The sequence below is a fragment of the Nuphar pumila genome, chromosome 1 (assembly GCF_984573655.1).
Source record: "Nuphar pumila chromosome 1, dmNupPumi1.hap1.1, whole genome shotgun sequence".
NCBI classification, from domain to species: Eukaryota; Viridiplantae; Streptophyta; class Magnoliopsida; order Nymphaeales; family Nymphaeaceae; genus Nuphar; species Nuphar pumila.
In genome coordinates, this window is record NC_143249.1 from 6,610,517 (window position 1) to 6,637,020 (window position 26,504).

The following is a 26,504-nucleotide window of genomic DNA, read 5'->3' on the forward strand; positions in this document are numbered from 1 at the left end:
GTGAAAAGCAGGGAGTGAAGAAATCTTACTATCATGAACCATCTTTGTATTATTAACATCCCGGTTATCTAGCATGGTCCTGCAGCCGAGGGGCTTCTATAAATAGTGAAACCCAAAAGCCTAGATCCACTAATCTTTTTATTAGTAGGAAGAACCATGTAAGAATAACAAGAAATAATGAATGCAACCTTAAATTAGCTATAGAAGCAGCAAGAGGATAATGCCCGGCATCAGTTAAGAGTTCCTCTTCCCACTATGCAGATCCCGCCACCAATGTCATATGGATGTGCGGGCACCCAATCCATGTCTAGCATGCACCTCGTCAACAGCTTCGGAACATCAACTATCCCAAGGCAATCCAGCATGTCCAATGCCTTCTGCAATTTGCAAGCAATTCTGAGCCGTATATTCAGCAGTCCAATTCTTCGAACTGCCATTACCGAATCTCACCATCATCTCCGCTGAAATAGTGGGCAAAACAATTGCAATGTCTACTAATTTTCATGTTATCATCAGATGTAAGAATTAATCGGTTGTTTCAGGTTGACCAACATGATCCAACCTCTGATCTATCTTGTCTTTATCAAGTGGCTTCTTTTTAGCTGTCTTGTTAAGAAAACCAGGAGCAAAAATTGGTTTTGATTTCCTTAAGGGTCTAAGAGGGCTTTCCTTAGGAGACATCAACGGGCTGTCACCTGTAATCTCATTTGAACAAATTCTTCCATTTCCAATAATCCCATCCACTGCTTTCTTGGAGACGGATGGAACACCACATTGTTCTTCCGTCGATCTAGTAGTAAGGCTCTCCTTAGGAGACAACAAAGGGTGGTCAACTGTAATCCCATTTGAGCAAATTCTTCCATTTCCAACAATCCCATCCTCCACATTATTGTTCATGGATGGATAATGTTCTGCCTCGGATACAAGAGGAAAAGAAGACACAATTATAGGCACCTCTCTAGATGATTCTGGTGGCAGTGTTGCAGCATTCGAAGTACCATTAACAGATGGTTCAGCATGCTTGAGCTGATCACAATGTAGTAATGTCCTGTTAGCATGCTCTGATGACACATTCACAACTGATGAAGATCCATTTCGGCCTTCAGATGAATCCAACGTGCTATAGCTCACTGTGTAGTTTTCACCTTGGAACTGATAATTTGCATCTGCACCTGAATCAGCCTCGTGATTTCTAGAAATAGACATTTCAAATGATGAAGATGACTCCCTGCATGTTATAGAGTTCGCAGAAGGCATAGTGCAGCTATTGGAAGTTGGAAGGCAATCACATGGGTCCACCATGTTAGGCCTTGTATGCAAAATAGGTGCCTCTATTGAATCTTCTTTTCCTGTCATGTCATCAGCCTCGTGATTTCTAGAAATAGACATTTCAAATGATGAAGATGACTCACTGCATGTTATAGAGTTCTCAGAAGGCATAGTGCAGCTCTTTGAAGTTGGAAGGCGATAACATGGGTCCACCATGTTAGGCCTTGTATGCAAAAAAGGTGCCTCTATTGAATCTTCTTTTCCTGTCATGTCATTAACCTCAAAGGACGACTCCTCTCTTTGGTATGAAACTTGAGGCTCCCTGCTCAGATCAGAGATCGGGCTTCCAGGAGATGCAGAAGGTTTGGGCCTGATGATGTTGAGAAAGTTGGCCGATTCAGCTGTTGAACTCTGGATTTCTTCAGCAGTCCCCACTGATTGTTCATCATTTTTATTCAACTTTTCCAAAGGTTTATCAGTGACTGGCCGTACATGTACCCTGTAAGATTGGGAAACATCAGAAACAGCCTACTTAAGATCTAAACTATTTGCCACAGCAAAAATGCACCCAGCGAAGAAACACCACATTGTGATCAAGGACAAACCAATCACAACCAATAACCCACTCAATAAACAAAAAATATAAACAAATGACAGTTACTCATAAACCCCAAGATGGATCACAAATAACACATCCATGTATGGTGTAACTATGTAGCCATTATGTCATGTACTGAAAAATCAGAATTTTAGACTTAACAACTACAAGTCTTCCCAAACAATGGGCATATATATGAACAATAATGCAACTTGTTACTCCAGTGATCTCCAAATTCCTGGTCTATCTGGTAACATGCACTTCCGTCAATGCAATACACATTTGTTTGCATATTTTCTCACTTTTATTGCACCCCGTGAGAATTCATATTCTCTGATAGAATACCTGCATTCATTTGTATACCCAATATTAAATCATCAGAGTTTTCTCCCATACCTGTGACACTTCATATGAATGTTTACATCCTTGTTACATGAAACCAGACTAGCCAAGCATCTGCCATGGGTTAGGCAAGGCTACAACTGAACACTCCAACAGACTCCTCTAAGAAAGCAATTATGAGATGAGAACCTAATGTTGAATGCAATGACCCACTAGCTCAACATATTCACAAGATAAACCTATGGTTTACACCTCTTCTCTGGTGGGTGTAAATGAGGATGTAGTTTAGGGTTTCAAGTCAGTGTTTGGAAGACCAACACCAAATATTCTTCAGGCAAGACTTTGGCTTCAACAAGGCTGGAAGCTGACATATCTTAGGTTGAACGGGCCTAAACAGCCCCTTCATGAGCTCTCAACAATGCTAGAGAATTTCTGTTTCCAAAGTACAATGAGAAATGTCATGTATACAGGACATAAGACTGACATACTTGGCACGGCATGAGGGCTTTTACAAAATTAGGATACAACAGAATTTTGGTTCCCAAAGTACAATGATAAACGTCAAACGGATGAGGATATGAGTACATGACACGAGACAGACACAGTTGGTATGACACGGCGTACACACACGCAGATAATAATGAGTAGCTTCTAACCTAAACCATCCTAAACGGCTTCAAAGGGACAAAGTTTCGGGTGTTTGCTTAATCCAAACTCATAGTTGTGTTCTCTATAGCGTACTTAGTAGATAATGTGTATTAGATTAGGCATTTTGTGTGTTTAGATGTATATTTAGAGTGATAAAAAATTGACGGCGAATATTGGACCAAAACTTGGTGAAATAGAAATCGAAGTTTCTCATCAAATTGATTTGATCCAAAACATGGCTTTTAGTAAATAAGCAATGACGAACACATCTGCAAGCTGATCAAGTAAAAAACACATGCAACTATGTTTTTAAGAAGTATTTAGGATGGTTTAAGTCATAAACTGTTTAGGATGTCCACTGAGTGTTCGCTCGACTGGGGGTAGGTAGCTACCCCAGTTCACACACACACACTTGCATGTTCTGAAATCAAACCTTACAAAAATGAACCCTTAGATAAGGCATTTCTATGTTCAGATAAGTTTTTAAAAGAATTTGACAATCAACAGCCTGTATTGCACCCAAACTTCACAATGAAAATTTCAGCTTTTTCATTGCGTCAATTTGATCCAAAATATGCTTTTTAGTAAACATACGCTAACAAACACATCTACAGACAATCACAAACACAAACACATCTACAGAGTCCAGACCAACTACTCTATAAATGTGTGTGCGTGTGTGATTTTCTACATTCAAAATTCTTAATCTAAAGCAGTAAAACATGAATATCATCTTAAGTGTAAATTCTCGAACAACAATCTGAAGTCATTCTGTTTAATAAACAGCAAATATAAAATCTAAGTTGAAATTCGAAATGCATGAAACTGATGACCATATACAACCTGTCATCAGATACACTCATCCATGCTTCTGCATTCAGAAAATCAATGATTGCGTTAATAACAAGTCTGACCTGCTATAGAGGATCATATAAGCGCTTTGTGAGAGTACTTCCTCCAATTCAACTTTCATCACCTGAAAATGACAGCAGGGGAGATCAGGCAACAAAGTTGAGAGAGCCAACACACTAATATTTCACGACATATATAGATATACCTTGCAATCATCAATCCTGTACCAGTTCCCCTGGATATCCTTTGTATAGCAGATGTAATGTCCAAAAAATGAAGCATTAAGCATGTCAACATGAACTACAACAGCATAAAGGTTGTACAAATTGATACATTCCCCTGCTTCACTCATGTATGGACCTAGATCCAAAGTATCTGGAAAAGTAACTCTCTTGTTTAACTTTCCAAATCTTCCACTCTGAAAGTTGTGGAATGAAATATTACATAAGTAACCACTAATAGGAAATGTTTCTCTTAGATGATAACTGATAAACATTTATAAATAACCTGGAATCGTTTTAGAGCAATTGTGAGGATATTTGGAGCCTGATGGACAGTAAATCGCTTCCATGCCTTCACATAAGCATTACATCTGCACAGAAATAAACATCATGATCAAACATTACAGGCAGGACCTTGGAAAAATAGTAATTTCTTGAGTGACCTACAGTAGTATTATGTTGTACTTTAGGAACTGTTAGTCCTAACATCAATTTGAGATTAACTAAAGATTCCTAATTAAAAACAATAAAAAATTTGCAACAGTCCCAATATCAATCTTTTGATTCTTATCAGCCTAATTCAGTGAATGCTACATTTCATTTCTGTTCTGCAGCACATCCTCTTTGATCCAATATCAAACAAAATAAATGCAATAAAAAATGCATATTTCAGATGTGAGTATTAGCTGGAATATCATGAAACATCAAACCCAAAAGGTGCAGTTCCCAAAGGAGGAAAAGTTTACTCTTTTATTTGAAAATAAGATATGCTTTTAAACATGCACCGCCCTTGCATAGAGGCCACAACAACCTTCTATATATTAGGGAAGAAAAAGAAACATGTGACACAGATTTCAAGAATAAATACCCAAGAACTCTTATAATAGTGTATAAAAGAACGAATGTCTTTGCATATGAAAGAGAAAAATGGAAAAGTGCTACTGGAGTGCTGTGCGATCGTAGAATGCCATTGCGGTTGAAGGGAAAGTTTTATAGGACGACTATTAGACCCGCTTTACTATATGGTACGGAATGTTGGGCTGCCAAGAGACATCATATTCAAAAAATGAGTGTAGCTGAGATGCGGATGCTTAGATGGATGTGTGGAAATACAATAAAAGATAAGATTCGGAACGAAGAGATACGTAAGAAGGTAGGTGTTGCACCCATTGAAAATAAGATGCGAGAGAATCGTTTACGGTGGTTTGGACATATTCGGCGAAGGCCTAATGATGCTCCAGTTAGAAGGTTGGAGAAATGGGAAAATATATTAGTTAAAAGAGGTCGGGGTAGGCCTAGGAAGACTTGGATGGAGATGATAGGAAAGGATATGAATGCTTTGAACCTCACCGAGGACATGGCGTTGGATAGAAATGATTGGAGGAAAAGGATTCATGTGGAAGACCCAAAATGAATTTCTTTTTTGGTTCATATCGCTGACCCCAATTGTTTTGGGATGAAGGCGTAGTTGTTGTTGTTGTTGTTGTTGAAACAAGGAGGCAGCAATGTGAAAAGAGAAGTGTGACAAAACCAAGAAAAGACGTTTAAAGTGACCTGTATGATGTCTGACCTCTATGAGAAACACATAACTTGACCAGATCAGACGGGATTCAGGTTCAGACTTAGTGATCTAGATCTGATTAGCTAATCGGGTTGGACTTTTAGGATCCGAGTACTATATGGACCCAGGTATGATTTACAAATTTTCATGACCGATCCATTGTTGTCTGCTATTTTTCAATGTAAAAACCAAAATTTACCCAAAAAAAATTGACTAGGTGTGGTTTGCGATATCTGTAATCAGACCCAGATATGGTTGTGCAGCCACCAGAATCATAGACCCAGTAGTAGTAACTTAAAGTCAGACCTCGGACTGGACCTATCCAGATCCATTGCAGGTCCAACCCGTTGACTGCCCTAGGCGTCACCCACCATAGAACATGCTAACAACAATATGAGAATTCATGTTAATGCCTATGAACTGTTGTCAAGACAAAGAGCCCAACATCAACCCAGAAACAAATGCTTTCAGTTGTGTTATCCAGTATCAATAATGCTAACCCGTTCAACTTACAAGAAACTAGAGAAGAATATGTCTTTTAGCCGCTAATCTTCCTCAAAGTGAGGGTGGCACGTTTGGGTGTTCTATTTATATCAATGTTGTCAAAATCGGTTTGAATCAGCCTGAATTGGACGATTCAGATCGAATTGGACAAAAGGCGATTCAAAAAGGGTCTATTCAAATTCAATTTTTAAATATTTTTTAACATTTTTTTATTTTTTAATGACACATGTCATCTGATGGTAAAAAGGGGCCGATTGAAGATTGATTTGATTCAATTCTTTCATTTTTTTTTAAGAAACCGATTAACCTAGTGAACTGATTTTAACAACACTGATTTATATTCTCAAGCCCTATTATGGACAGTAAACAAATAAGATTAAAATATAAAGAAATTACAACATGCCATTAATAAGTAAACACAAAATAAATAAAAGAATAAAAGAAATTAAGAAGCTACACTATAGAAGACATCCTAACAGAATTTTTCTAAGCAATAATAAAGAAAAAAGCATGCATACCCATCACATTTGTACATATTTTCTCCATCAAGCCATTCCTTAACAGTAAACTGCTCAAGACATTCTTCCAGGGATTCAGCATCTCCTTGAATTTCAACAGTCAAATCCATCATGTTCTCATATCGATTTGAGACCTTATTACATCTTAAGCATGTAACCTGTATATAGAACAAGTTATATTAGATGCTTTAAGAAGCATAGATAGCAAGGAACTTGGCAAAAAACAGAATTTGTATTCAAAAAAAAATTGTATTTCATTAACTGCAACAAGAAAAGCAGTGACACCAACACAAAGATATTGGTAAACCGTGGCATATGTGACAATTAAAATGAAAGAAGAAAGGCATCAATCAATGCCAACAACTGAGAAGTGGCAGAATGATCAATAATGTTGACAGTTAATGGCAAATGATGAGCAGAATAAATCTCAAATAACAAACTCATTACTTCCATCAGATTTATAAAAAAATGTCCTAATTTATCTGAAAGGGTTGCAGTCACATACGTAGGAGGTAATTTAATTAGACCATGCAATACGTAGAAAACCCAATTCGCTAATAATAAGTTGGTGTTGTCATTCAGCAAGTCAAACATCATCATAAGATATGCTCAGCCGAGAGTTTGTGCATTTTGGGTGCATCACTAAATCTGGTGGCACAATTTCTGAATGCCAAAACAAACAACAATAATACTCTACAAAGGATGTCAGGACTCCTTGAAGTCATCAACTGATTCTATCAACTCCTGTAATGGCCAATTAAATTACGATCGACCAACCAGTTTATTGTAGATAGAACATAATCTAAAACTACAACTGCAAGCATGATTGGGAATTTCTCATTGAATTACATATTAAAAATTATAGATATTATCCAAAGTGGTGCCTAAAAAAATAGGACAAAGAGCATATAACTAGCTTTTAGTATATAAATATTCTATGTACATATGAAATTTGGGCCCATTCTAGATTGATAAATTTATTCATGCATTCGTGCATACCATCCACCTCTATTTTCAAAGTGCAGCATGAAGCAGGGGAGATTCCATAGTTTTGTTCTTTCCAGATAAATACGTACAGAGGGTATTGAATACAATCTACAAATATGGCATATATATATATATAGGTAAACCATGTTCCGAGAAATATTTGCCATCCATAAAAAAGTGGATCCTGCAAACTCAAGAATGAAAGAGTTAAATTTAAAAACAACTCCCAACATGTTGAGAGTATCATGCTCAAATATATATATATATATATATATATATATATATATATAATCTTTATTTATTTATTTATATAGATATAGAAACTATACATCATAAACTTCCAAAGAGAACAATAGGAAACTTGAATCACTTCATTCTGATGTTACATTAAAGAGTTATGTTCAAAGTAATCCATAAAAAGCATATAGTCTAGAATAGTATTAGCCTTTGACCAATTACAAGGAGATTTCAATTGAAAACTTCCACTTTATTATCTAACAATCATAGAGTATCAAAATGATATTCAAAGATGACCTACAAATATGAACATATGCCCTAACATGACCTCCAGTAATGGAGGACAAACTACAATATCTCAACCACTTAGAAAGAGATTTTGCCCAGCCTTTTCTTGAGGTAAAGAAGCCAAGCACAAAGGCCAAGCAATTCTACTGTAACAGTAGTGATCGAGGTTCTCAGTTTCTCTAGTCTCCAAAACCAGCTTGTTCCACCATAACCCCAAACTAAATGAGCCCCTGTTGATAATTATATTCTTGAACATGGACTCTCAGAACCAGCTCCACCATGAGTTAACACTAGAATACATGGATTATACACTTTAGGCATTAAAGAAAGTCATACTAGTTTTTTACTCAGCTGAGTTTAGTCCCTAACCGAGTTATACTAGTTTTTTTTACCATTTAGGGGCCAATCTGATCCAACTCAGCCGAGTCTCAAGTTGGATGAACAAGTTTGCCAACTATGCTCTAGACTTCACATGCAAAAGCATAAGAGTAAGCATGAGAACAGGAGATTTTATCCTTTTGTTTAATCTGAGCAATATGTAATTAGTATATGCATATAAAGAATGAAGAAATGCTATGTGAATGGAATATAAGTTATAAATTAGCCCTGAAAACATTCGACAATATGACACAAACAGAATGCACACCTGAGATTGGAGATGTCCACCAAATATGTGATGGATAAGAGTAGTCTCTTGACTGCTTGGTTCAATAACTTTTTCTCCCCCAAACTGATCAAGGCAAACCGATTGCATTGTATCAATTGCAAATCTGGAACATACAACTTAATCACAACATTGAACTGAAAATTCCATCCAGTTTAAGATGATAGAGAAGGGGAACATAATATAGTGAAAAGTAATTAATAAATTCCAGTTCAATCAAGAAGCAAACCGCATAAACTCATGAGCATCCTCCTGTTTCCAGTATCTAAGATTGCCACCAATGTTAGGAATGCGAGAAAGGATATTGATCGGTGAAAAAGGGTGCAAGCTCTGTCTCGCTCGATGTATATGAATTTGAAGTTCACATAAGAAACACCAATCATTCCGACTGCCTGGGGATTACCAAAAGGTGAAATAAAGTTAACAAGTTTAAAGCCATAATGAAAACATGAACCAGGAATAGACATTACATTCTTTAGAATGATCTCTTTCCACCAAGTAGGCAATCAGCGGTCGAGTTGATGCAAGGCATTGTAGAACCACATTTGCAAAACAACTGCACAAGGTAAGCAATTCAAAAAAACTACCAACTGCCAAGAACCAAAGTTATTTAAAATTCAGTCACATCATAAACAAGCATAAGCACCAAACATGAGATGATTAGAAGAAGATAATGCTGCAGCAACCTGTTACCACAGTTTAGAAGTCCACAAGGTGGCAATCCTGGTTTGTCCCAATTAAAAAGCTCCACAAATTCATCGTATGGAAAAAGAACCTGTGCATCAAAAGAACACAATGAGATCACTATTGTCATTCCCCAAGGAAACAATTAATCCAATGTTTCAGAGAGAAATAAATAGTAACATATTGTCCATCTTTATCTTTGGGTCACAAAGAACTGATTATTCACCTTCCTTGGCTGCCATGGAACCTTGCAGATTCCATGGGCAGGCAACAATGAATTAGCATTATGATCCTCCATCTTTCTAATAGGTTTATTTTTTCCAAAGGCAGCATCCATCAAGTTTGTGCCATTCTGATCCCTAGCTTGCTTGCACTTGTCTTTATGTCCTGCATTCCAATCCTGTATCTGGCAACTAGGAGAGCTAAAAAGAACATAAAGACAATGTGAACTTTCTATTAAAAAGATTATTAAGCATAATTTTGGTTCAACAAGAAATGGTGATATCAGAAACCACAAGAAAATGAGCACCCAATAAAATATACGTGTCATAAACCAAAAAGTAAATCTAAATATTAAATATTACTAAAAGAATACTAGCATGACAGAACATTAGGTTGACCAGTTATTGGGTTTTTAAGCAGAAATAAATGCCAACGTAATGAAAGACCAATTCAATTACTTCACTCACTGGGAAGTTCCATCAAAACCAAGTACATAATATCATATTTGCTTCCTATAGTTTATAATGGGAATAGGACGAGAAACATTACCAAGAAATAAAGAATGTATATCAGCACATCTTAATATACATGCAGCAAATTGTACAGTAAGTCCAGCTTATCCATGTAGTGAAGAGCAACAGTACCTAAGCCACTCACAAGCCCCATACTAGAATGCCAAAACAAGTTCTCAGATGACAATAAAGGTTATCTTATTGATGATATTGATATCGATGGCAGACGATATTGAGATATGGAGTTTCTACGTAGGTATAACACTCCTTGCACGGATGGTTGAGTTGCTTTTAACTCAAGTTGGAAAAAAAATGTCCAAACCTTTAAACAGCAATAGCCAGGCTTGACTAGAAATTGGTGATTTGAAACCATCTCTAGTTGGCCAAACAATATCCCACCACCCTGTTACGACAATGAAACCATACATGATACTTCAAGTACAAGGTTTTGATGATGAGCAAGTGGAATCAACTGCATTTCAGCTAAGGCTATGAAGAAATTGAAGAATTCGATAAGAATCTTTGAAGACTAGTGTGCAAATGTTTAATTCATTAAAAGTCTTAGATTCTTGTAAGAGCCTTACTTAGAGTGCATATTTAGGTTGCATTTCACCTTAAAAATCTTTAGAAAAACTTTTCTAAAAGAAACCATCTTGAAAATCTTTTTAGAAAACTCTTTTCTTAAATTTTCATGTTTATTAGTCGACCAATCGACTTACCAGTCGACTAATCATTTCGCGTCATATTTTCTAAAAAGTCATTTTTGTCAAATTAGTCGACCGAAGGTTTTATCAGTCGACTGGACAGAATGTCTGTTTTCTGGAAAATTAGCAGCAGTCGACTAATGGTTTTATCAGTCGACTGAACAGAACATGTGTTTTCTGAAAATTTAGCAGCAGTCAACTAATGCTTTTATCAGTCGACCGAACAGAATGTTTCTTTTCAGAATATTTTAGCAGCAGTCGACTGAAAGGTTTTTCAGTCTACTGATGATATTATCAGTCGACTAATTTTTCTCTAGTCGACTAACTTTCAAAAGTTCAGATTTTCAAATGGCTCGATTAACAGATCAGTCGACCGACGATAACTGTCAGTCTACTAATAACTAACTATTAGTCGACTAACTGATGTTTCAGTCGACTAATTTTGTCGTTTTCCTGAAACTTCAAAAAGGCGTGTCTTTTTGTTTTTCAAACGTTTTGATCATTTAAAATGGACAGTTTTGACACCCTTTCATACTCTCAACGTATGGAAAACTTTAACTATAAATATGAGTGCATTTTACACTCAAAACAACAAGAATTCAATCGATTTGAATCATTTACTTGTTTTTCACTCCTATTCATTCAAGTATTTGTTTTCTCACTCACTTGATATTTTCACTTCAGTTTTTCACTCAAATCCCTTTGAGAGATAGTGAATTCGTGAGTAGAATATTTCAACAACCTCAAAGCCAATTGCATTTCATTTGCATTCAAAAGAAAGGCTCATAGGTTGTATTGTAAGTTGTTACTTATTTTTCTGTAAAAAGGACTCCTTGGTTTAAAAGAGTTGTTTGCTTTCAGTAGGGTTGTTACTGAAAGTGGGACCGGTTTTGGTCTGTGTGATCTTGTAGTTAACAAGGTTGATAGTGGAAATCTCAAGCGGGTTTTGCTTGGAGACTGGAGGTAGGTCGGGATAGACCGAACCAGGATAAAATCTTGTGTTCCTTATGTGTTTGCTTTTCGATTTGCAAAATCCTTCAATATTCCGCAGACAATTTTTAAAAGCACTATTCACCCCCCCCCCCCTCTAGTGCTCGTTGCCTCGATCCTAGTGCACTTTCATTTGGTATCAGAGCACAGGTTTGCTATTACTTGGATTTGACCATCATCTAGCATGGCAACTACAACATCTCAGCACAAAGAAGGAAGCTCATCTGTTCGTCCTCCTCTTTTCGACGGAACAAACTATGGATATTGGAAAGTAAGAATGACAATATTCTTGCAATCCATGGATCTCAAAATCTTGAGAGTTTTTTTAGAAAAGTACCAAACTCCATCAACTGATTTCAGGCAATGGACCGATGATGAAAAGAAGACTGCTTCACTGAATGCCAAAGTCATGAATGCATTGTACTGTGCCGTTGACAAGGTAGAGTTCAATCGCATCTCTCAATGCTCTACAGCAAATGAAATATGGCATACTCTTCTCATGACTCACGAAGGTACGTCAAAGGTAAAGGAATCTAAAATTGCTTCTTTAGTTCATAAATTTGAATTGTTCAAAATGAAGCAAAATGAATCTATATCGGACATGGTAACTAGAATGACCGATATAACTAACACTTTGAAATCCCTTGGAAAAGAATATTCACAAGTGGATTTAGTCAGAAAGATTCTAAGGTGTTTAACTCCTGAATGGGAGAGAAAAACCACTGCTATTGAAGAAGCAAATGATCTTAACACTCTCACTCTTGAAGATTTGGTTGGTAACCTTATGGCATATGAAGTCCAACTTCAAGACAGACAAGAAGAAGAGCCCAAGAAGAAATCTCTTGCTTTTAAGGCTACTTCTGACTCAGAAAACTCAGAAGAAGATGAAGATGAAGATATTGCCCTCATCACAAGGCAATTCAGAAGATTCATCAAAAAGGGAAGATTTCAAAGAAAGGTAAAGAAAGCAGATTCTTCTAATCCCAATGAAGTCAAATGCTTTAACTGCAAAAAGGCAGGACATATCAAGAAATATTGTCATCTTCTCAAAATCAAGCCCAAAGACCAATTCAAGAAGAAAAAGGCATTTCAAGCATGTTGGGATGATAGTGACTCTTCTTCCGATGAAGAAACAAATGAAGAAGTCGCCAACATATGTTTTGTAGCACAAGAAGATTCGGTAAGTCAATTTGACTATGATGAATTATTTGAAGCATTAATGATTTATATACTAAATTTAAAAGTCTAAGTTCTAAAAATAAAGAGTTAAAAACTGAAAATTTAACTCTTGGCTCTCAAAATAAAGTGTTACTTCAAGAGATAAAAGATCTCAAGAAGGAAAACTCTTGCCAAGCATTTGAGATAAAAGAAATTGGAGTTAGAACCAATCTCTTACAAAAAGAAATATCTAGTCTTAAAGAAAAATCAAATGATCTTCTTTCTATAGTGACCAAATTCACAAATGGTCAAGAGAATCTAGAAAAACTTTTTGGTTCTCAAAGATGCTCGGTTAATAAAACCGGATTGGGATATAGCTTCTTTGATACTCAAAATAGACCAAACTATGTGGTGAAAAATCAAAGACATTATTTTCAACCTTTTGTTCATAAAACTAAACTTTCTAGATCTAATAGAAATGCATCTAATCATGGAAACTATAATGCTTATATGCCTAGACATGATTATTCTAGACATGATAAATCCTTTCATAGAAAGAATATTTATTATCGAAGGAAACCACAATCCAAATGGATATGGGTTCCTAGGACTAACTCTCATGGACCCGAAAATAGAAAGGGGTTAAATGCTCTGTTTTCTAATTTTTTTGTAGGTACACAACATAAGGAGCAAATGGATATTGGACAGCGGTTGTTCCAAACACATGACTAGAAGACCGGAGTTATTTTTCACCCTCCAAAATAAGGATGGAGGAACCATCACCTTTGGTGACAATAACAAGGGAAAAGTAATAGGTATTGGTAATCCAAAATTTCCCTTTATAGAAAATGTTCTTTTAGTAGATGGTTTAATGCATAATTTAATATCTATTAGTCAATTATGTGATAAAGGTTTTCATGTTTCTTTTGAAAATGATTTATGCTTAATTTCTAATTTTCAATCTAAAAAGATCATTTTTAAAGGTAAAAGAAGGAACAATGTGTATGAACTATATCTAGATGAATTACCCACTTTTAATGAAAAATGTCTTATTGTTTCAAATGAAATTCAATGGTTATGGCACAAGAGACTTGGACATGTTAACTTTAAAATTATTTCAAAGTTATCCAAGAATGATCTTGTAAGAGGCCTACCTAGAATACCATATAAGAAAGATCACTTATGTGATGCTTGCAAAAGGGATAAACAAATCAAGAGTTCTTTTAAAGCAAAAGATATAGTTTCAACAAAACGTCCTCTTGAACTTTTACATTTAGATCTATTTGGACCATCTAGAATTCAAAGTTTGAATGGTAGCAAGTATGCTTTTGTTATAGTAGATGATTACTCTCAGTTTACATGGGTAATTTTTTGGGTCCATGATTACACAAACAACAACAAAACAACAACAACTACGCCTTCATCCCAAAACAATTGGGGTCAGCGATATGAACCAAAAAAGAAATTCATTTTCGGGTCCATGATTAGAAAGCAAAAATGATGCTTTTTCGGAATTTTCTAAACTTTGAAGAAGAATTAAAAATGAAAAAGCTACATCTATTATTAAAATTCGTAGTGATCATGGTGGTGAATTTGAAAATGAATCTTTTCTAAAGTTTTGTGATTTACATGATATATCTCACAACTTTGCTTTTCCTAGAGCGGCTCCTCAAAATGGAGTTGTTGAAAGAAAGAATAGAACTTTACAAGAATGTGCTAGAACCATGCTTCAAGATAAAAATTTACCAAAATACTTTTAGGCTGAAGCAATTAATACAGCATGTTATGTTCTAAACGGTGTTCTTATTCGACCAATTTTACATAAAACATGTTTTGAATTGTATTATGATCGTATACCAAAGATCTCATATTTCAAAATTTTTGGTAGTAAATGTTTCTTGTTAAATACCAAAGATAATCTTAATAAGTTTGATTCAAAATCAAATGAATTAATATTTCTTGGATATTCTTCTAGAAGTAAAGCTTATCGTATTTTCAATAAAAGAACATCTTGTATTGAAGAATCTTTACATGTTGCATTTGATAAGAATTGTGAGCAGGTTATACCTCTAAGCGAAGGAGAAGAAGTAATACTTCAAGAAGAACCCTTGATAGAGAGTACTTCTCAAGAAAATATTCTTCTTCAACAGGTTTGGAAAGAAGTTCTTAATCATCCACATGAACAAGTTATTGGTGAAATAATGAGTGGTGTCCAAACTCGAAGGCAATTAGAAAAATATATTGCAAATGTTGCTTTCATATCTAAATTAGAACCAAAGAATATCAATGAGGCTTGTGATGATGAATTTTGGCTTTTAGCCATGTCTGAAGAACTTGACCAATTTACTAGGAATGATGTTTGGGATCTAGTTGATAGACCAAAGGATCATCCAGTAATTGGAACAAGATGGGTCTTCCGAAATAAGCTGGACAAAAATGGTGAAGTCATTCGTAACAAAGCAAGGCTAGTAGCACAAGGCTATAATCAAGAAGAAGGCATAGATTTTGATGAAACCTATGCACCAGTGGCTCGATTAGAGTCAATTCGAATGATGTTTGCTTTTGCTAGTTACATGAACTTCAAGTTATATCAAATTGATGTTAAGTGTGCATTTTTAAATGGACACATCAATGAAGAAGTTTATGTAGAGCAACCTCCAGGTTTTGAAAATGAGAAATATTCAGAAAAAGTCTACAAATTGAAAAGAGTTTTGTATGGACTCAAACAAGCACCAAAAGCGTGGTATGAAAGACTATGAAATTTTCTAGAACAATCTGGTTTTTCCATTGGTCGGGTAGACTCCACTTTATTTATTAAAAATCTTAATTCAGATATTCTTATTGTGCAAATTTATGTTGATGACATAATATTTGGTTCTACTAATGATTCTCTTTGTAAAGAATTTGCTAAAGCTATGCATGAAGAGTTTGAAATGAGCTTGATGGGCGAATTAAACTACTTCCTTGGACTTCAAATAAAGCAAACTGAAGAAGGAATCTTCATCAATCAGGCTAAGTATACAAAAGAACTTCTCAAGAGATTCGGGATGGACTCATCGAAATCAAGAAGGAATCCTATGAGTACAACTACTTCTCTTGATAAAGATGAAAATGGTAAAAGTGTAGATACTAAGCTCTACAGAGGTATGATCGGATCTCTATTATACTTAACTGCTAGTCGACCTGATATTATGTTTAGTGTGTGTATGGGTGCAAGATTTCAAGTTAATCCAAAGGAATCTCATTTAACTGTCGTAAAACAAATTCTTCGTTATTTGAAAGATACTTCAAATTTCGGTTTGTTTTACCCAAAATCATCTTCCTTTGATTTAGTTTCATATAGTGATGCAGATTTTGCAGGAAGTAAATCTGATCGCAAGAGTACTAGTGGAACTTGTCATTTCTTAGGAAATTCCTTAGTCTCTTGGTTTAGTAAAAAGCAAAATTCAGTATCACTCTCAACAACTGAAGCTGAATATATAGCGGCTAGTTTAGCATGTTCACAAGTACTTTGGATGAAACAAACCTTAAAAGATTTTGGTTTGAATTACTCCACAACAACTATTTATTGTGATAACACTAGTGCTATAAATCTTTCGAAAAATCCTATTCAACACTCAAGAACTAAGCATATTGAAGTTAGACATCATTTTTTAAGAGATCATGTGTTAAAAGGAGATATTTCGTTAAATTTTATTTCCACTAAAGAACAACATTCCGATATCTTCACTAAACCTCTTAAGAATGAAGATTTTATGAGAATTATGAGAGAACTAGGTATTTGCTCGTTTTTAGATTTGTAAAAATGTTGTTTTTTGAACAAAATCTCAAAATCGCACTTTATTAGTCGACCGATAAAATTCTAGTCAACTGATGTTTTAGAATTTTAGAATGAATCGCATCATATTAGTTGACCAATATATTTCTAGTCGACTGATGATATTTTTAGAATGAGTCGAACATTTTTAGTCGACCGATAAAGTTTTAGTCGACTAAAATTTTTTTAAAAAAAAATTAAATGAAGGGACCCGATACCCCTTGGATTTTTTTTTACCCGTTCTTTTTAAAATAGGCATCGTTTCACTTCGTTTTCGTACCTTTTCGTTTTTCTTAAAAACGAAACCCTTAAAACGAAAACCCTTTTTCTCTTTTGCCTCTCTCTCTTCCGAAAAACCCTCGGAGTGTCGTTCGATCCCATCCTCGCCGGGATTTTCTTGCCGTGACAAGGAAACGCCGGAGTCTTCTGGCCGTGATCTTGAAACGCTGGAATCCTCTTGCAGTAACTGGCGCATCTTCAAAACACGCCGGAACTCTCTTGCCGTGACAGTGTATTTTCCGCCATTGCCGGAATCCCCTTGTGGCAGCCATCGTATTTTCCTTCGTTTCTGAACGCCGGACAGCTTTTTCCTCTGGCGGAAATCGTTTGGAAGCCGACATTTTTTTTGGTAAATTTGTTTTTTAATCATGCTTCGTTCGAAGTTTGCATCTGCAAAAGGTTTAGGTTCTCCTCCTCCTACACCTACTTCAAGACATGGTTTTTCACTCAGATTACTCCGAAATCCTCTTTTATATGATACTTTTGGATCAATTTCTGCACTACCTATTTTACCAGGCCGAAATGTTCTATTTCACTTATTTTCTCGTTACAACATAAGAGAATTATTTCCTGGAATTTCACATCTTTTTTATGCTTGTGCAGATACTCTTCACTATCCTTTTCTTATTCACTTGTTTTACACAAATCTACAAATGGATCATGAAACTGGAATTTTGTCCTCTCTTGTTCGTGATGTTGAAATCGAGTTTGATTTGAAACTACTTGGAGAAATTCTTGAAATTCCACCTTCAGACACTCTTTTCAACACTATTGAATTAAATGATGAAAGAGTTTTTGAACAAATTCTTCTTCCAGGTGCACCTCACTGCCCTCCTTTCAAAAATACTAATCTTCAAACTCGTGCACGCATTGCTGGACGAATCCTTGCCCACAATGTTCTACCTAAAACTGGTTCTTTTGATTATTATTCCACATATCTTTCTACGGCTCTTTATGTTTTATTTGGAAATATTTCTGTCAACTGGGCCAATGTGTATTTTACAAATTTGTGGAAACAAAAACCATTTCTTCCTTATGGTTGTCTTTTAACTCGTATTTTTAGACATTTCAAAGTTCCCTTAACAAATGAAAAATATATTGAGTAAAAAGAGTTCTTTGATCAAACAATTTTTAAAAGAATGAAAATTAAATATCTGCCTCCTTTAAATGTTGATCAAACTGAACCATCTGATCCTACTGAACCATCAATTTCTGAACCTTCACCTTCTGCAACACCTTCATCTCATGCAAAAAGAAAGAAATTTTTTACAAGTCAAGACAATGATGAAGTTATGCAGAGACTGGAAGCTTTGGAGCTGCATCAACACACTTTTCGTGAAGATGTGACTCAACAACTATATTCGATTCAGAAAGAGATTACTTCAATCAAGGATTTGCTCAACTCACTTTTCTGATCTTTGTTGTTTAAACTTTCATACTTTATGGGTTGTAATATTTTAAACTTGTATCGCTATTTTGCTTATGCTATTTCTGCCTCTTTTTTATTCTGACAAAGGGGGAGAAAAAGATAAAAGATCTTGCATTAAATTGAATTTGCAGGAGAAAAATCTCATATGGAGAAAAAGATAAAATGCATGAAGTAATGATGAATGGAAATGCAAACCAATCAATATGTGATATATGTGCTTTGAAAGTACTAACTTTTAATGTTTTGCAGCATATTGATAGGGGGAGTAAAATCTCCATCTATGCATCTAAATGTTTTATCTTTGATTAAGTTTGTCATCATAAAAAAGGGGGAGATTGTTACGACAATGAAGCCATACATGATACTTCAAGTACAAGGTTTTGATGATGAGCAAGTGGAATCAACTGCATTTCAGCTAAGGCTATGAAGAAATTGAAGAATTCGATGAAGAATCTTTGAAGACTAGTGTGCAAATGTTTAATTCATTAAAAGTCTTAGATTCTTGTAAGAGCCTTACTTAGAGTGCATATTTAGGTTGCATTTCACCTTAAAAGTCTTTAGAAAAACTTTTCTAAAAGAAACCATCTTGAAAATCTTTTTAGAAAACTCTTTTCTTAAATTTTCATGTTTATTAGTCGACCAATCGACTTACCAGTCGACTAATCATTTCGCGTCATATTTTCTAAAAAATCATTTTTGTCAGATTAGTCGACCGAAGGTTTTATCAGTCGACTGGACAGAATGTCTGTTTTCTGGAAAATTAGCAGCAGTCGACTAATGGTTTTATCAGTCGACTGAACAGAACATGTGTTTTCTAAAAATTTAGCAGCAGTCAACTAATGCTTTTATCAGTCGACCGAACAGAATGTTTCTTTTTCAGAAGATTTTAGCAGCAGTCGACTGAAAGGTTTTTCAGTCTACTGATGATATTATCAGTCGACTAATTTTTCTCTAGTCGACTAAGTTTCAAAAGTTCAGATTTTCAAACGGCTCGATTAACAGATCAGTTGACCGACGATAACTGTCAGTCTACTAATAACTAACTATTAGTCGACTAACTGATGTTTCAGTCGACTAATTTTGTCGTTTTCCTGAAACTTCAAAAAGGCGTGTCTTTTTGTTTTTCAAACGTTTTGATCGTTCAAAATGGACAGTTTTGACACCCTTTCATACTCTCAACGTATGGAAAACTTTAACTATAAATATGAGTGCATTTTACACTCAAAACAACAAGAATTCAATCGATTTGAATCATTTACTTATTGTTTTTCACTCATATTCATTCAAGTATTTGTTTTCTCACTCACTTGATATTTTCACTTCAGTTTTTCACTCAAATCCCTTTGAGAGATAGTGAATTCGTGAGTAGAATATTTCAACAACCTCAAAGCCAATTGCATTTCATTTGCATTCAAAAGAAAGGCTCATAGGTTGTATTGTAAGTTGTTACTTATTTTTCTGTAAAAAGGACTCCTTGGTTTAAAAGAGTTGTTTGCTTTCAGTAGGGTTGTTACTGAAAGTGGGACCGGTTTTGGTCTGTGTGATCTTGTAGTTAACAAGGTTGATAGTGGAAATCTCAAGCGGGTTTTGCTTGGAGACTGGAGGTAGGTCGGGATAGACCGAACCAGGATAAAATCTTGTGTTCCTTATGTGTTTGCTTTTCGATTTGCAAAATCCTTCAATATTCCGCAGACAATTTTTAAAAGCACTATTCACCCCCCCCCCTCTAGTGCTCGTTGCCTCGATCCTAGTGCACTTTCACACCCCACCAATTTGCAGCTAATACATTCAGAAAAATCCCAACAAACACAAGGCAACTCATACATAATACACACAAGTAAGCATGTGTCTGTGTGTTTGCAGTTGCTAATGTCCATCATTTCTAGTTAACATTAACAGATTCAGTAGATCCCTTTTACCCACAAAACCTTTTTTAAACATCATTGTGGTGCCTAGGGCTCAAAACTGATCAGATATGGGTTAGGTTAAGTCGGTCTACATCTAAACCCATCTAAGATAGGTGGATATGGATATAGTTGGGTCATAGATTGGATATGTACATCTAAATCAACCATTATTTTTTCCTAGGGCTCAAAAATCAAAACTGATCAGATATGGGTCAGTTTAAGTCAGTCCACATCTAAACCCATCTAAGATAGCTGGATATGAATATAGTTGGGTCATAGATTGGATATGTACATCTAAATCAGCCATTATTTTTTTCCATACCCAACTAGATCAAGTCATATCAAAATATTTATATATTAACTTCTATTTTTCATCACATATACGTATTATGATTCAAAAAAAAAGAGTGGAATATAGACAGCTCTGGATTCGGTTTCAAATAACTATTTTTAATAACCATAAGCATATCCATATCCACCAGACACTGCATGACACAACCCCATATCGTACCCATTTTTTATATGTATATTAGTATGATCATCCAAATTATTGTAGTTGGATAGGGTTTGGACTTTAGAAACTGATTCATGTCATTGTAAATGTCATATTCCGGAAATTGATGGGAGGAGAAAATTTTGGGGGAATTTTTGTTTACTTCGACAAAAATCAGTAAGCATAAATATATACATATTACACACTTTATATGCATATTAGAGTGATCATCCATATTATTGTAATCAGATTGAGCTTAGAAACTGATCCATGCCATTGTGAATCTATCATATTCCAGAATTTGATAGGGACAGAAAATTTTGGGGTAATTTGTTTACATCAAGAAAAATCAGTTTGCATAAATATATACATATTACATGCACAAACACACGCGCACGAGCACGCAAGTGTTGGGAATAGGACACTTGCAGAAGAGTGAAACCAGGGTTGAAGTGTGCGCTATTACGCAAGGAATCGACAAGGACCGTTCTTTGGATCATAACTCTATAGCTTTCAGGTGTTTTCTGTAAATCCCAGAAAACCGGTAATACTTGATTTCCAAGAATTCTGTATTTCATTCTTGTCCTGGCTCCATAGAGCCTTATTTGTATTCCTGAAAGGGGTTGGAATGAAGACATGTCCATTGGAGAAATCCCTTCAACCCAAGAGTCACAACTCTTAGACATAGTAAATGTGTTTTATATGTCTGTTAATTATCTATATTTAAGTTAGTTTAACTGTTTAAACTTTTAATTGTTACAAGTCGTAACCGTTAAGGTTGTCAAGAGAGAGAGAGAGAGAAAGAGAAAGAGAGATAGAGAGCAACCATTGGGGTGGCCTCCCAACAATTGTCTTATGGCCACATCCTTACATCTCCCACTTGGCTATAAAGGATATCTTGTGTTATCATGCTTGTTCTCGGCAAGAACTATGCATTGGCACACACTATTGAGTGATATTTTATTCACACACTCTATGTGGACATATACACTCAACACTTAGACATACCTGAGTCCCATTTGACTCACCCGTCTAGTGAAAACTTCCTCCGTGACTGCCATGGTTAATGAATCTGCTACCATGTCACCTGAAGGAACATAATCAACTGCTATTTTATTCTTCATGAGCATATCATGAGTATATTGATATTTAACCTCAATATGCTTAATCTTAAAGCTATCTACTTCTGTATGAATCAAGTGTAAAGCAACTTTATTATCACAGTAAATTTAAACTGGATCTTTTGGAATATCCAATTTCAAATCATTTAGAAAGTAATTTATCCAAACACCAAAAGTGGTTGTCATGGTACAGGCTAGATATTCAGCTTTCTGGGTATGTTGTGCAACATACCCTTGCTTCTTGCATGACCATGCAACCGCCCCCATATCCTAACATAAAAATATAACCATATGTCAATTTTGTTTCATCTATATCACCAGCAAAATCTACATTTCCTGCAATTAGTATATCATCAACATAGAAGGACCAAATAGTAAACTTATTCTCACTTTTATTGACATATACACAGTGGTTTAAATTATTTGCCTTATAACCCAAATTGGTTATAGTCATATGAAATGTCAAGTACCACTGCCTATGTGACTGCTTAAGCCCATACAAGGATTTATTCAACTTATATACTTTATCCTCTTGACCTTCAATTTCAAAACCTTCTGATTGTTGCATAGATATAGTTTATTTTAATTCACTATTCAAGAAAGTTGTTTTCGCATCCATTTGGTATAGGTCAAGATCAAAATAAGCCACCAGTGCCAAAATAATACGAATAGAAGCCGATTTTTTGTTGGTCATTCACAATTGGATCAATATGCTCAAACTCTTGATTAGGTACCCCTGGATCATTTATGATATCAAGAGGGACACCATCATCCTCAGGATCAAAGCCACCTTCTTTACTTTCTAAGAATTCTACTTATCTGCTTTCTATAAATGCTTTTCAAGATTATATAATTTCTAACCCCCTGATCCTTTTGGGTAACCCATAAAGATGCATCTGACAGTCTTGTTATCCAACTTATTCCTCGTCTAACTAGGAAACAACACATGTGCAGGCGACCTTCACTTTCATAGATGACTTAAGTCTGGCTTCCTGTCAATCCACAATTCATAAGGCGTAAGCCCTACAGCCTTAGAAGGAACCCTATTGAAAATGTACATAACAGTGCTTATAGCTTCTCTTCAGAATTTTTTAGAAAGGTTTGCATGTACTAACATGATTTTGTCATATCCATTAGGGTTTTATTCCTTCTCTCGAATACATCATTTTATTGTAGTATATAGGGCAAAGTCATACGAGGGGTTATATTATTATCATAGTAGCAAGATTTAAACTCAATAGAGTTATATTCACCACCTCTATCAAATCTAATCATTTGGATCTTTCTTCCTAATAACGCTTCAACTTCATGTTTATATGCCTTAAATCTTTCTACAGCTTCAGATTTTCTAGAAATTAGGTAGATATAATCATACCTAAAATAGTCATCTATGAATATATTAAAATATGATTTTATTTTATGTGTTTCTACTGTTAAAGGCCCATATATATCAGTATGTACCATAACAAGCAATTCAGATGCCCTGCTACCCTTAGAAAAAGGTTTCCTAGTCATTTCTTCATATATTTATGGTTTACATTTTTTAGTGAAGGTAGTAACCCCATGCTAACTATTCTTTTCATTTTATTTATATTCACATGCCCTAACCTTAAATGCCATAAATATGCATCCACAACCATTGCACAATCAATATAAATAGAAATAGTTATTGCATTAATCTTTAAAGGAGTTACATCAAGGCGAAAGAGACCATGGTAAACATCATAGTCACCCCTGAGCTTCATTTTTCCACGTTTCCCAAATGTGACCTTATCACCATGAAAATGGATTTTAAAGCTCTTCTTTATAAAGTTTGTTATTATTAAAAGATTTCTTCTCATAGAAGGTATACAAAGTACATTTGTTAATAGCAAACTAGTCTCTCTTAATTGAAGCCTATAAGTTTTTATTTCGACCACATCACCATATGTGTTGTTTTCCATGTATACCCTATGATCGCCAGGCTTCAACTCCTTCAATTCTGCAAATCCCTCTTTTGACCTTAAGATGTGTCGCGTCACCCCTGAGTCTATCCACTATCCTGGGAGGTCACCATATGTGATTAGAGACTCAGATATTGTGCAAACAACTTCACATTTTTCTACAACTTGCTTTCCTGGATTTTTTTTTCCTTGATCTGTTTGGGCAATCCTTCTTGAAATGACATGGTTTTCCATAGAAAAAAGTAAGAACCCTTAGTTATTGTTCATGAGTTCTTATTTTGCACTCGATGCCCTTTGAAATTCTTCTTGAATTTCTTGAAAAATGAGCCCTTAGGCTTGATCTCTAAAGTAGGTTCAGGGAAGGTAACTTGTGTGTTCATGACTTCTCCCCTCTTATCCTTATTCATATGTTCATGCTCGAGAGCTAATTGCAAGGAAAGCTCGGTTAGAGTGAGGCTTTTCTAGTTAACCCTCATGAAAAAAACTGTAATCATTTTCTATGATGGAGGAAGGCGACTTAGGATGGTAAAAATTTGGATACTCTTTGGGATCTCATTCTCAACTATGGCAAGATCCTTGGTTATTACCAGCATGTGAGTGACATGATTGTCTATATTTTCGGACTCCTTCATCATGCATGAGTTATATTGCTCGAGGAGAAATTGGATATGAGTTTCTGAAGTCATATCGTACTTCTTAATCGCCTCCATCATCCTCTTGGCCGAGTCATAATCTTACTTCTTCTTTTATATTGATCTTGGCTCCATAGAGCCTTATTTGTATTCCTGAAAGGGGTTGGAATGGAGACATGTCCATTCGAAAAATCCCTTCAACCCAAGATTCGCAACTCTTGACTTAGACTCTGTAACTGTGTTTTATGTCTGTTAATTATCTACATTTAAGTTAGTTTAACTGTTTAAACTTTTAATTGTTACAAATCTTAACAGTTAAGGTCGTTGGGAGAAAGAGAGAGAGAGAGAAACCGCTGGGGTGGCCTCCCAACGGTTGTCTTATGGCCACATCCTTACAGCAAGTGCTGCAGGCATGGGTGTGCACATGCATACACACATACAGATGCACACAAACTCATTCATGTGCACAAACATGCACACATGCTCACGTACACACATGCACACCTTCTATTAGTCTTCATCGTTAAAATTACCACATTTTCCTAAAAATTATTAGCATTATATTATATAAGAAATTGCATACACAAACACAAGGGAACGCGTGCGCGCGCGTGCGCGCGCGCGCGCGCGCGCACACACACACACACGTCTCCAAAAAAAACAATGCATCATACACTTCCTAACCAACAAGGGGAGGCAGAAGAAAACCAAATCAATCTCTGAACCAATCGGTCACACAGTAAAACGAACACGATACAACGAAGAAAAAGAGAAGCGTTGCCATCAATGCATGAAGAATTCCGTGGTCTGACTCTTACCAAAAACAACTCAAAATCACGAAAAACAAAACCGCATTTTAGCGACAAAACTCGATTCTAATTCAACCTAAAATCATAAAAGAAATTATAAAAGGAGAGAAAAGAAAACCCAAATGGAGAAACCCTAAGATTCCGAAGAAGAAGGGAATTGGGACGCCCTTACCAATACCGAACGGACTTGCACCGTGAGCACTTCTTGGTGGTCAGTCTCTGGCAGACGAAGCAAGCTTCGTCGGCCACCGCGGCTTCAGTTGCCGCCATCACGCGTCGAGCCGCCTCCGTCTGGCCGGCGTCGGAATCGGCGGTGTCCTCGAATCTTCCGACGATCAGATGCCTCGAGGCCGTGTCCTTGACGAAACGGACGGCGGCGACACCAACCAGGAAGGCGGTGACGAGGAGCTTGAGGAGCGTGAGCAGATCGAAGGAGATGAGCATCTACACGGGGGCGGCAAGGAGGAGGAGAAGAAGAGGGGGAGGGCGCCGTCTCGCCCCTCTCTCCTTCATGGATCCCGGAATTCCTGTTCCTTTCTCTTCTTTCTCTCTATCCAAACACTGGTTCTCTCCTCTCTCCCTTCCCCTTGGTCATCATCCTCTTTCATTCAATGAGGTCTCTCTCCAGACTTTGATGGAGTGAAGCTCCGCCTCCCTCCCCCCACTCTTTTATGTTTTATGTTGCCCTCAAAGGCTTCGTGTCGCTTTTGCGCTACTTTGGTACGTTTAAGGATTCTCTTATTTCGTTTTTGTTTTTACTTGCGAATAAAACATAAATTTTGGATTCTCACAAAATAGGCCACGTAGATCATACCTATGACATAGGCTAAATTCAGTCAGAAGACACAAATAAGAGATTGTTTGTTTAACTCGTTGATACCAAATGTCCATCAACCAGAGAAGAGAGAGAGAATGTCACTCTTGCCGTTATTTGCCATCTCTGTTAATGGTGTTAGAAAGGCTTCATAATTTTTTTTATAATTCAAAGCCTTGCAATGTACTTTAGTTTTTGACATATCTGTAATGGTGTTAGAAAGGCTTCATAAATTCTATATAATTCAAAGTGTTGCAATTGTTTTCTTGCGACTTACATTGTACAGTTGCGCTTAGAGTCT

At 35.9% G+C, this 26,504-nt stretch overlaps 1 protein-coding gene across 1 annotated transcript; it reads right to left on the minus strand.

The window, feature by feature from the left end:
• Nucleotides 1-29: 29 nt before the first annotated feature.
• LOC149847820 (ubiquitin carboxyl-terminal hydrolase 18-like) lies at nucleotides 30-25,953 on the minus strand. The gene is made up of 11 exons (XM_090009556.1): nucleotides 25,562-25,953; nucleotides 9,600-9,795; nucleotides 9,376-9,464; nucleotides 9,160-9,245; nucleotides 8,919-9,081; nucleotides 8,672-8,795; nucleotides 6,514-6,671; nucleotides 4,217-4,301; nucleotides 3,915-4,127; nucleotides 3,772-3,833; nucleotides 30-1,768 (listed from the first exon to the last, which is right to left on the minus strand). Exons 1-11 carry the CDS (start codon nucleotides 25,831-25,833, stop codon nucleotides 526-528), a joined length of 2,691 nt encoding a protein of 896 aa, XP_089865682.1. The 5' UTR covers nucleotides 25,834-25,953; the 3' UTR covers nucleotides 30-525.
• Between the last annotated feature and the right edge of the window lie 551 nt (nucleotides 25,954-26,504).